Source organism: Manis pentadactyla, chromosome 3 (genome assembly GCF_030020395.1).
Source record: "Manis pentadactyla isolate mManPen7 chromosome 3, mManPen7.hap1, whole genome shotgun sequence".
Taxonomy (NCBI): Eukaryota; Metazoa; Chordata; class Mammalia; order Pholidota; family Manidae; genus Manis; species Manis pentadactyla.
Window position 1 is genome coordinate 195,274,934 of NC_080021.1, and position 12,860 is coordinate 195,287,793.

At 40.8% G+C, this 12,860-nt stretch overlaps 1 protein-coding gene across 4 annotated transcripts in view; it reads left to right on the forward strand.

Annotated features, from left to right (window-relative positions):
• Positions 1-3,446: 3,446 nt before the first annotated feature.
• The window catches only part of SLC44A1 (solute carrier family 44 member 1), a 178,020-nt gene continuing 168,606 nt past the window's right edge, over positions 3,447-12,860 (forward strand). For 3 of the 4 annotated variants that reach the window (XM_036903292.2, XM_036903291.2, XM_036903289.2), the window contains exon 1: positions 3,447-3,500. In XM_036903292.2, the coding sequence (XP_036759187.2) occupies positions 3,462-3,500 (39 nt within the window). In that variant the 5' untranslated portion in view covers positions 3,447-3,461. Of the gene's footprint in view, positions 3,501-3,599; positions 3,891-12,860 lie in introns of those variants that run through there. The other variant, XM_036903290.2, reaches the window with a different exon arrangement.

Below are 12,860 nucleotides of genomic sequence, written 5' to 3' on the forward strand. Positions count from 1 at the left end.
CTTAAACATGCTTAGCTCATAAGAAGGACTCAATTAAAAATTATTGAATTAGTAACTACAGACAAAAAAAAGTCAGAAAATAGGTGAAATGGTACAACTCTCTAAAGACAAGTTCACAGCAATGAATTTTATAGAACTTTAAGTTGTCTGATCTTGCAACAAAAACGTGAGTGAAACCACAAATAAAAGCCAGAGTTATTAATTAATGCTGGAGAAACATCGACATAAGTATGGGCAGAAATAAAGCCTCAGAGCTAAAGATTTATGGTTCTCAGAGTCTTACTGGGAACATTGTCTTTTTCTGTCACATGCCTGAGTTCAGGGAACCTCTTTTCAGAGGTTTTGAACTTCAGGGCTTTGCTGGGAGGCTGAGATTCATTTCCATCTTCTCAAATAGAGACTTGTTCTTGCCTCTCTGGTAATGAATGAACAGTTACAGCCCTTGGTTACAATTAGTTTTCGCTTTTGGAGCATTTCCCAGGGGTGATATGTGAATGCTTCTAGGACAAGGTTGTGAGGCAGCTCTGGAAGTTGGGACTTTGCTGAAGCAAATGTAGTCTTGTGGGATGCGGCTGTGAACACAGTATGTGCTAAGATGTAAATAACACAGCCAAAGCACCAAACGAAAAAAAGTTTTTTTTAAATCAGAGGGCTATTCTAAACAGTTATAGACATACACATATATAGATGCATTTATATTTCTGCAACCCCAAAACCTGAAATCATGTGAACAATGAGTCGGGCTTTATTAAAATAATTGGAAAGGCTATTGGTTCAGTGTTTTCCCTCAGTGAGTGACCAACGACCAGCACCAAGCCTCCATCTGAAACTGGAAACCCTGGAATTCACATGGCCAATTATGCAATACTAGACCACTGGGAGGCATTTCTGGCTGGCTCAGCTGGTGATCCGCTTTTACCCTGAAGAACCAAGACTGATAGATCTTACAATTTTATCCTGGTTAGTGCAGATGCTGTTCTTACAAAGATTTTTTTTAACTCTCTTTTTCTCAAAAGTAACACAAACCTATGACCTTCCTAAGTGGCATGCCTTGCTGACACGTCATGGTGGTGAGATCAGTACCCTGATCACTAGCTAGAAAAAAGATCTTTCTTGATTTTTGGATTTGCTGTAGCTTAATCTCATTGAATACTGTGTATGCATTTGTTTATGAGAAAGAGTGAAAAGGAACAGTAATTTGTCCCTCTAAATCACTTCGTTTACGAGGCTTCTTTGGGTGTGAGGGGGATGGGAAAGAGGCTAATTCTTAGAAGGTACAGAATATCAATTTAGGAGCCATTTAGTGTCTCTTAAGCTAATGATAAGGTATAATTTTAAAACATCACATTCATATGCATATATGATGCATACATACATAATTAGTCTATTTACAAAGCACCTTGCAGAACCTTAGAAGTCCTAGTTTCATTAACCCTTAAAGTGAAAACGAGTTCAGATCAGTCAAGCATGATGGAATGTGGTCCCTTTGAATTATCTTCACCCAATATCCATGTCTAGGAAAGAGACCTCCAAAAAGGTGAAATTCATTTTTTTCTGAAGGACTGCCACAGTCTGTTATGCATTTAATTGCTTCTGCAGTTCTAATTACAAAATAAGCACTAACTACTACATGGAATAAATACACTAGCCAAAAAGATTTTTATAATCTGAGAGAAATGCTCCCATATTGACTCTGCTAAGAGAAAGAACTCCCCTTGCCTTGATTATAAAGAAGGAAGACAGATGGCTTCTTGTTTAAGACAGTAATTTTGCTTTCAGCCTCCTCCCTCAGTTAAAAACAAGATGTACTTTGAGGGAAAATCTCAAGGGAAGGTTTTTTATTTCTGTCTGCACTGAATAATTCAACAAACATTTGAAAGAGCTGAGGGAGATATAAAGGAGAAAATGCTTCTACTTGTTCTCAGGGAGTTTACAATCTAATTGTGAAGTTTACAGTCAGAATTGGGACTAGAAACATTAAAGTTTTATTTTTTCACTCCTACTTAATGGCCTAATGGTTACTGGTAACCCATTTAGGATTAACCAGACCAGTGTTACAGTATGCTGGATGCTTTGATCAAATTGAAAGAAAACATGGGAGAATGCAGAGGAAGAATTAATGATCTCAAGCAGTACTTGTTGAGTGCTTACTGATCTAGCAGCTGTTTTCTTATTTAATTTTGACAGCTCTTCCTGGTCATCCCTATTACCACAGAGGATGAGAATGAGACTTAGCAAAATGATTTATTTACAGTCACAGACCTAATAAATAGTATTAGTACACACCAACCAGGAATTCTTCCCCGGCCTTTTCTTTGGTTTTTCCCAGGTTCATATTTTGACTTTCCTTTGCTTAGATTCCCTTTCGATGCATGTAAAGTCAACTTAGTTCTGTGCTATTTCCCCCCTTAGACTGCGTAATCTTTACAACTTGCTGTTTTTATTTGGCTAGGCCTTCTAGAGTCTCACTCCCTTTCATCCTTGCAAATAAAGTTTTCTTTTTTTTTCTGATTCTTTGAGGCATTCTTTGACAAGTGAAAACATATAAAAGGCTTATCACAGTGACTGTTAACATGGTTCTCTTAATATTAACCCTGATCTTTAGTTTTATTTCTACCACCTTTTAACTGTTGTTATTCACACTATTGCCCAAGAACTCTTTTGAGGTTGTAAATTTCTTGAAGGTAGTGACCAGCCAGCGCACTCCAACTTGTTACCCCAAGAGTGCATTAATGTAGCAACCAGGACTTGTGAGAAGAAACTTTTGTCTCTTTTGCTCATCTCATTATTCCTAGTGCCTTAAAAGGCACTTAAAGTAATTAAAACTACTGGAATTTAGTATGTCCTCAGAAAGTATTTATATGATTTAAACCTCCCTTGTTCTTTCTGTGGGCCATCGTGTATAAGGAAGTTTTGCCCAGATCCAATATGGCTCTGAGTTGAGAGACCTGGAGAACTTTCTGCCTTTTCTCTATTTTCAGCTTTTTAAAATAATTTCGACCTTGTGTGCATTTCATTAGGCTCTTGCTCCCCTTCAAGGCTCAGTGTCCGTATCAGCAAAATGGGGCCACTGGCAACAGATGCTTGTTTCTCACCTACTCCTTCTCCAGGGAATGTTTTTGTGTACGCTTTCGTCTGGATGAAAAGCACCTGTGGGAGCCGTAAGAAGCCATTAGGGTCCTCTGGCAGCGCGCCCCGTGGGGACAGCACACGACTCCGCGTGCTCACCCGTGTCTCCCGGGCCCGGAAGCACCCGGCCCCATTTCGACAGAGAGCCTTCGTAGTCCCCGGGCGCTCAGCTCCGGGCGCTCTCACCGACCTAGCAATCTGCCTCGGTGCCACTGCTAAATAGGCTCGGCACCGCGCAGACTCCGACGCGCGTGGAAGGGCCCGGCCTCGTTTTGGCCGCGGTAGAACTGCCGCCGACGCGGCGCCGCGCTGCACTGGGGGCGGGGAGTCTGATGGGAGACGAGCGCGGCGCTGAGGAGGCGGCGGCCCGGGTGAGGGAGCGGGAGAGGGACTGGACCCGGGAGGCGGGAGGCGGGGGACGAGGGGAGGGGCTGTCGCCGCCGCCGCCCGCCCCTTTCCGCTGGGGAGCAGCTGCAGCTGCAGGAGCCGAGCGAGAGCCGCGCAGCCGCCGCCGCCGCCGCCGCCGCCGGGGGATGTGGCCGGCCCCCACCCCGAGCCGCGCCGCCTCCTGAGTGCCCACAGCCGCCCGTGCCGCCGCCGCCGCCGCCGCCAAGCCGTGCGGAGCCAGGCCGCGCCCTCCCCGGGCGCTCGTCGGCTCGCATGCCGAGGGGCTCCGGGGCGTAGCTGCGCGCCCGGCGCCGCCTCCGGGCTTCTCCGGCCCCGCCATGGGCTGCTGCAGCTCCGCCTCCTCCGCCGCGCAGGTGAGGGGCTCCCGCCTCCCGGCCGCCCGCCCGGATGCCTCCCCACCGGCGTCCGCCACGCGATGTCTCCCGCCACCCGCGAGTCTCTCGTCAGCCCACCGTGCACTCCGGAGACCCCCACCTCCTCCTCTCCCTCCTTCCTGTCCCGCAGATGCCTTCGCGGCTGCCGACTCGCAGGCGCCTCTGCGCGGCCCCCAGGGCGCCGCCGGCTCTCGCCAACCCCTTTCCGACTTGGCCTCTCCCCTCCCTGTCACACCTGAGCGGCCCGGCCCGCCCGCCCGCAGGTAGAGGTAACACGGGCGCCTCCTCTCGGCCCCAGGGGGCAACCTCTTCCCTAAGTCTTCCGGGCCTTGCGCCTGTCCTCCCACCTCCAGGGAGTCTCCCGCTCCCCATACACCGATGGATGTTTTCTGTGCTTCCTGAAGGAGTACCCCAACATGGGCTCTTCACCCCTCTCCCACCTTATTCCAGTTTCTGCTCCATTAGATATTCTCTTTGGCCCGCAGCCCCGGTCCGGGTTCAGGTGTTTAAGCGGGTCCGGCAACCCTTCCACTGCTCACTTCCCAGAAAGCACCCGCTTGCCTTCACCCCATCCCCCCTTTGTGCCTTGACCCCGGGCACCGCGGCCTCCAAGCACACCGAGGCCCCTGTGGGAGCGCTGGGACGGGGCTGGGAAGGAGATTGGGCCGCTGGTGGGTGACGGGAGCGTTACGGAAACTCCCTCTTTGTTGCCAGTGTAACAGGAGGAAGAGGTGCCGAATTTAGTTTTTCTGTGGGCACTGGATGAATGTTGTCGCTGAGGGCTGAGATGCAGAGATTTCTCTCTGCTTCCACCCTGCCCCCATCCAAATTTCGCTAACCTCCCTCTCTCTTGCCGATCCGAGTCCTTAACCTGGATGGAAATGTTTAGACAACTGTATAAGGATCAGATTTAATAGAACTTGACTGCTGGCCACTAATAACTGAGAGAACCTGTTTGTAAATTACCTAATTTAGTGGATTAGTGAGTGTATTTACAAATACGATAAAAAGCAATCAGGAATACTGCATCAAACTGTCTACTGGTTGTGTATGAAAAATAGGCTCTGACAACGCCTGGGATGTAATCTCACAGTTTCATTAGCGTAGATTTAACTGTGGTCTTTGATTTGTTTGTTTTTGTGGGGAGACAAGAGCTCTTGTTTTTAGAAATAAAGACTGGTCTGTTCTTGGTGAAGAAAAATGCTAGTTTGGAAAAAAAAATTCCTCCAGAGATCTAGCGTCTGTGATAATGCCAGAAGTGTTTTGCTGCTGCTAAATGACTATATATAACTCAGTTTTAAATAACCTGCATACTTGTTCTGAAAATCTGAGATGTTAGAAATTGACTAGAATTGCAGATGAATGGAGGACATTATGTTTTATCAAGCATCCATCCTATTTGTCCAGTTCTTTTTGGGGGGTATTTGCTTACCTGTGGGTTTTTTGTTTGTTTTGTTTTCCTACTAGGATCATACTCAGTCTGATTGGTTTAGTTAGGTAACCCTTCCTGTCAGAATAGCAAAGAAAAACTGTGTTATGAAGGAGAGGTCAATAGACCAGGGTTTTCATATTAACAGATACAGGTGTGGAATTATACAATACCTCTCAACTGGTTAGGGAGTTTGGGGGGGAGGGAGGATCTAGTTATATGCATCTAATATTTATTTAAATATTGTTTTTACCCAAAAGGTGTCTTACATATTGCCTTTCTTTTAAGAACTGGTTTACTTTACATCCTCTTTTGGTGGTGAAAGGCCTTTAAGACAGAAGAGTATTGATAGTTTATAGATGGCTTGTTCAGTGTGTGAATACTTAAATTTGCGGGAGATGGATTCTGAACCAAAACTCTGCTTTAATAACAGGTCTTGGATTTGACTAGCTCCACATTGTACTCTTCAGAATGCTGCCACATACATTTTCTTTGCTTTTTCCACCTCTTGTGGCCAGTTTCCTTCATGCCATGTTCTACATACAAGATGCATGTCATGCACCCCAAGGGGTGCTTTTTTTTTTTCCTGTGGACTCCTATAACCAATCAGCAGCTGTCACATGCCTTTAAGTTCAGCTTCAGGGACTTGTAGTATTCTGTGGAGCATTGAGGAGGAGGTTCTATGCCAAAAGAGCTGGTCATCATCTTTTTTTTCTTGTTTGAGATTTTGGCATCATTCTTCATTTGTGAAGTGTTACAAAGCTGATAGCATTTTAATGCTCCTTTCAGGAGCATAAGCAGTTTTAGAATAATGTATCTGTGTGTGTTGAAGCAAACTAGGGATGCAACTCCATATCACTTTGAGCCTTGCTTAGAGGCCATAATTTTATTTTCAGGCAGAATGTTTCTTTTATCCCTTTTACTGGACTATAAGCTGCTTCAGTGCAGGAACTTCTTTTGTTTTCCCCATTTCTGTATCCATTGCAGTGCTTCACTACACCTGTACATAATAGCTGCTCAGCAATAGTCAATACACAAAATGTATATACACACATTTGAACATCTGGCTGGCAAGTAACATTGAATATGAATCCAGCCCTGACCCATGTGCTCTTTCCCTTCCATGGGCTGGTTGACTAATTCCACCAAGCCATCCTCTTCTAAGCTCAAATTTGAGCTGTTTAAGTTAAAATCCATCTGCCTTTCCCACATTCCTTCCTATTCTGTCAATGGTATTACCAGTTTGCAAAATTGGGCAGGTTTTTCCTTTCTTCCTGGTCCTCTGCTCAATGCTTATGTTTCAGCTGGAGCAGTGGCTATAACGTCTTAAAAAAGCTTATCTGCAGACTCTAATGATAACCTGCACAGCACATCAAAACAACGTGCTTTGAGGTAATCTGCAGTTCAGCTTAGCTTTTCTCAGTGGTATCGTCAGCAATTTTAAAGCCTTGGCAGGTTTTATCAATGTAAATACAGTGTGTTTCCTTTCTGTAGTAGGGATTCACTTTTGAAATATAATTTATTTTCCCTTATGGTCTCTTGCTATGTTATAGACACTAATAAAAGAGTTTATGGTTTTCCAAACTGTTTCATCTCTTCCAAACAGTTTCATCTTGTTGTCTGTCCTGGTGTTTTTTCAGTTTTTTGGCAGTGTCTGGATATCATAATATGTCATCAAAATAATTATCCTGTTTTAGGATTTAGATCAAAGAAAAGTGTCCATTTCGTACTAGCGTGTATTTCACTGGGGAAGGAGCAAATTATTGGCAAAACAATTTGTGCTGTATTAGGTATGTATATCTAAAAATCTTAAGAGTGTCTAGTGAGTCAGGGCTCTTACAGAACTCTTTATGTTTTTGTTTTTTTATTAGTGACCACTGCAAGTTATTTGCTAATATTAGTAATTGCTCACAACAAGCCAACACATGATAGCCTTTGCTTAAAAATCTCTTTGAAGAGAATATAAGATAGTCTTGAGTTTCCTTTTACAGTACTAATCCTCCCTAAGACTCTTAAAATTTACTCCCAACTCTCCATAATTCGTTTGTTCTGTTATAACCTGACATAATTTCTATTCTTGTAATGTTAAACTTCAAAGTTCACTTGTAAATCTTCAGATTTATGAAATGTTCTTTCCCATTGACAAACCAGTTTGAATGAAGGAGGCTTTTGAAAGATTACTTAGCAAATTGCTGTAAGTCTTTGTCGTTAATGGCTAGGTCATTATTTCTCACAGCAGTGCTTTGGAGGCCAGGAGATTCTGCAAGTGTGAAATTCAGTGTCCTTTGGTTCTAACGTTAGAAATTGTGAGAGGGATGGAGGAAATCTGTCTGGTTGAACAAACCGTCCCTTGTCTGTCTGACTTCAGGAGAAATTGTACTTGCGTAATGCATTATTCCGTGATCTTCAAATTGAGAGCTGTATATTTAGCTGTCTTTTTCTAGCTGTCATGTATTGTCTTGGGATTAATGAAAAACAATCAAGTGGCTCACAAATACAGGTTAACTTTTCAGGATATTAATTGTTCCTTAACAGAATTTTAGTGACACTGTAGTCTATCTGCTTTGTGGAATTTGAAGTCAGATGGTAAAAATGAAATTTGAAGAGTGTAGTGGGAATTACCAAGAGACTAAGTTGTTCCATTAAAATATGTCCAGCAAAGTAGACTTGCTCTAACTGGAACAAAAAAGTCATAGCACGAAGACAGTTTTTTTTTTCTTCTTTGAAATACCTGCTGTTAGCATAGAAGATCCACTCATCAAAACATCTAAGTCAAAGTTAATGTTAAAATTATGTGGAAAATAATGTAAAAATGGCAATACTTTTTGTATAGCTATTTTTCACAGCCGTTTTAATTTCTACAGTAACTCTGAAGTTGACTTAACTTCTATTTTACAGCTGAGGGTATTGAGACTTGGAAGTAGGAAACTTGGTTAAATTCCTAAGAGCTGCTAAGTGAAAGATCCAAACTTCAGCCCAGGTCTTCTGAATCTGAGCACTGTGCTTTTCTATGTTTACATGCATGCTTCCTAAATCTTCAAATGCAGTTCACTTTATCTTTAGAAAAGTTCTGCTCTATAGAATTTTGAATTGGAATTTCCAAATTAAATTCATGGCACCATTTTGATCTTCCTGTATTTACTAGCTGTGGAATAACATAGTATCATATAGAAAAACTAGTCTAGATAGAATGTTCCTAGGCTTAACAAAATACTATCAAATACTATTTTACTATTTGATGTGTTAGTCCTATCATTTAGAAATGTTACTGGCTTGGAGGATACTTATTTTTTAAAAAATATTGTATATTCTAGTACTGGCTATTGGTTATTATCTGTTTTTCTTTTTATTCCTCTTTCCCCCTGCAAGAAGAAAGAAATATTTCAATTTTGTAACTTTGACTCAGATTTTTGGGTCTCCAGGGGATGTTGAAGATAAACTAGTGCTATTATCTCACTTTTCTGTTGAGCTAAACTAGAATTTAGAGATGTAAAGTAGTCTGAGGTCAGAGATACACTATGAGGTAGCTAGGACTAGAAACCTACATCTCTTAATCTTTTGATCTTTCTATGGTACTGTTAATTCTTAATGTCCTATCTTTGCAACCTTGGCTGCACGTTGGAAACACTTAGAAGACTTAAAAAACAATGATGCCTCAGTCCTGCTCCCAGAGATTCTGGTATCATTGGTCCAGGGTTACTGCTGGGGCATCAAAATTTTTTTTAATGTTTCCTGGTGATTCTCATGTGCCACATGGTTCTATACCCTTTCTTTAGGTAATTTCATCTCCTCCTGTGGTTTCAGTTATAATCTGTATGCTGACAATTCCCAAACTCTATTCCTGATTTAAAACAAACCTGTCCTGCCTCTGATTCTTATATCCAACCGATTACTTAGGACTTCCACTAGAATATCTTCTAGGCAACTCAAGCTCAGCATGTCAAAAATTGAGTTCAAAATTTGTACACACACACACACACACACACACGTTTTTTTTCGTATATTTGGTTCAATGAATGATGCCAGTATCCTGGTGTGGAAAATGGAAACTTGAGGCATGTAGGGAATCTGCCTTTCTTTCTACCTTATCAAGTCACTGCATCTTCCCTCTTTTCCCTTCTGAACTCCACTGTCAGCACCCTGGTCTCCTGCCAGAACCTTGCTTACGGGTGTCCCTGCATGTATGCTCCCTTTTAATTTTTCTCCATATTTAGTCTTAGTGACATGTAACAAATCCAGATCTAATTGTGCGCCTCTACTACTGAAACCCTTTTAATGATTTCCAGTTGCTCTTAGGACAAAGACCAGAATCTCTGACCCTAGCCAAAAAGACTGTATGGGCTGGTCTCCTTCTTTGTTATCTCATGCCACACTTCTTACTCTGTGTTCCAACCTCACAGATTCTTCAGTAGATTGTATTTCTTCTTTTAGGGCTTTTACACATTCCATTCACTTGTCTGTAAACTCTTTGCTTTTCTTCCTCACCTTTGGCTGGCTCTCCTCATCCTTTAAGTTTAAGCCTAAAAATAACTTCTTTGGAAAAGGCTTCCTTGATCCTTCAAACCAGGCCATGTATCCTCAATAAACTCTATTAGACTTATGTATTGTGTTTTCCCTTTGAGCACTTAACGCAGTAAATAATTATACGGTTAACATTAATGTCTAGACCAGGAGTTTTGCCTGTAAGCCAGATCTGACTGGCTACCTGTTTTTGTGTGGCTTGCAAACTAAGAATGCTGAAACTGGTATCTTATATTTTTAAATGATTGAAAAATCAGAATAAGAACATGATTGTATAAGAAAGTTATTTTGTAAAAATCATATGAAATATGAATTTCCTTGTCCACAAGTAAAGTTTTGTTGGTACACAACCACACCCATTCATTTACATATTGTCTAGCTATTTTCGTGCTACAGTGGCAGAGTTGAGTAACTAGTTGTGACAGAGACATTATGGCCCATAAGGGTTAATATTTACTCTGTGGCCCTTTACAGAAAATGTTTGCTGACCCTGGACTAGACTGAGCTGATGAAGAGAGGGACAGGGTCTATTTTGTTATTCTCTGTGCTTAGCTAGTATCTGGTAGATAGTAGGTGCTTATGAAATATTTAAACAAATTAACAAATGTTCTCTTCCACGGATGGATGTGAATGAACTCCTACCTTAGCATTCTGATGTTTTAAAATTCAGTACAACATTTTTTTAAAAGGACAAATACTTTTGGAGGAGATTCTCAACAGAATTTCCAGTAGCTTGTCTTGTAGTATACATTTCACATGCATACCATGAAGCAAGTGTACTAATAAACGTGTAAGTTCCCAGGTCAAGATGGATGGGAAAAGATTAGTCCACTCCAGTAATGGGCTTGTTGGATTTACAATGCTGATGTGTTTTTTTTGTTGTTGTTTGTTTATTTTTACTTTTGCTATCATTAATCTACAATTACATGAAGAACACTATGTTTACCAGGCTTCCCCCCTCACCAAATCCCCCCCCCCACACCCCACTACAGTCACTGTCCATCAATGCTGATGTTTTTATAGGACTTCATATGTAGTGTTCTTTAAAAAAAAAGTGAGCTGTTGAAAAACGTAACATCATTAAAGATGCATTATGATTTCTACTGTGTGAATTCACTGTGAAAATGGTGAAAGTTTCTGGGGTAGTAATATTTCTTCCCTTTTGGTACTTTTTGTTTTCTTATTTATTTGGAATATAACAGCTTGTTCCAATTTTGAATTTATGCATTGTATCAAAGTTAGTACTTTTTTTTTAAAAGGGTGATTTTTAAAAGAGATTTGCATTTTTCAGTCTGTTTTAATGTACTCAACAGGAGGTATTTTTTTTTCCCCTTGGTGGACTCTTTTCTGATTTTGTATCAGTTGTATAGTAGGATTTACTTAAAAAATATTTGGTCAATAAACTGCTAGAATTTATTTTTATTACTCTTTTTAGCTGCTTTTCACAACATGCAAGAACCAAGTATTTAGACATTTGTTAGTAAGGAAACTCTTAAAAGAGTAATAAAATAAAGTATTTTTATTCTAACTTTAAAGGTTGCCAGATATGCTGAAAATTGTTAACCAGAAGTGTTTGATTTTTGGATATTTTTGTATAATTTAAAATAAGGAAAACATCAAAAAGATGGAAAAATTGAAAATAGATGGTTACTTCAAGATGTTCAAGTAGCAGTGAAGGTATTAGATTTGTTATTTTTTTTAGTCGCATTGTGTTAATGTACTGATGATAACAATCTTGTAGTATTTTTAATTATGAATCACTTAGGATAATTCAACCATAAGGAATTAAGCCATAAAGAAAATCCTTAAATCTAAACAGAACAGTAACGAAAATCTATTATCCTGTGGAAGTTGAAAGGTAGGGTGGCCTCCAGGTTAGTTCAGTGGCTTGATGATGTCAGCAAAGATTGAAGTTCTCTCTGTGTTCCTCTTTTTGTCATTTTTAAGGAAGGTAGCTTTTCCTTACTTGGCTCCTCTCAGGATCCCAAAGATGAATGTGGCTGTTCCGATCTTTGAGCTGAAAATCTCCGGTGGTTTTCCTTTAATAGGAGTTAGGGAGAGCTGTATTCTCATCCCTAAACAGTGTCTTGCAAGGGGGAAGCAAACAATCCTGTCTGTAATTGGCTTTAGACTAACAAGGAGTTTCCCCGAGTCAAGTGGAGGGCGGAGCAACACCAGAACAAAATTAGGAGTCAGCCAGCAATGCAGAGGGTGGGGATGGTGACTGGGTAGGCAGCCAATAGCATCTACTTCATGGTTTTGCCATTTCCTTCTACCTATAAATCACGCTTCTGTAGTGTTTCCTGACAGTTTTGCTTATAGCTACATTGTAAAACTTTTCACTTCATAATTGAAAGACACAATTATCTTTCTATCCCCTAGTGATAACTGCTTTAGCCTCTGCTGAATCCTGTCTTACTCTACCCCCACTGCCTCTTTCCCATTCTGAGGCTGGGATAGCTTCAAGATAAGAGCATTTAAGGTTGTAATGGTTAAGTAGCCAATTAATATTCCATAGTCCACGGTCCCCAAGAGAATGAAGGGGCTCTTCCCTCTTCCTTTTGTCCTTTTCTACTTGTAACTTCTCATTTCTGTTTATCTTTTTGATTGTTACTCATTGCTTCTCATTTTTCACGTTGTTACTCATACTTTTTCCCTCCTTTTCCCTAAAATTTTATTTTTCCTTCCTTTTTTCCCCACTCCTCTCTGAGGCACTTAAGGAGCTATGATACTGAGTGGAATATACTAGGATAGAGAAGGAGAAAGAGTGCCTTTCTTTTCTTTTCTGTTTAGTTTTTAAAAAATATAAGCAGTAATAAAACAAGATTCACATTATTTACAATATCTCTATGATGTAATGAACTCTCAGTATAAAAATGTATCTTTACAACAAATATAAAAGGGGAGATAGTAAACTAATATGTAAATACATTCAACCTTGCTGATAATTCAACTCAAAGCACAGAGACACCCTTTTATACCTGTAGTTTTGGTAAAAG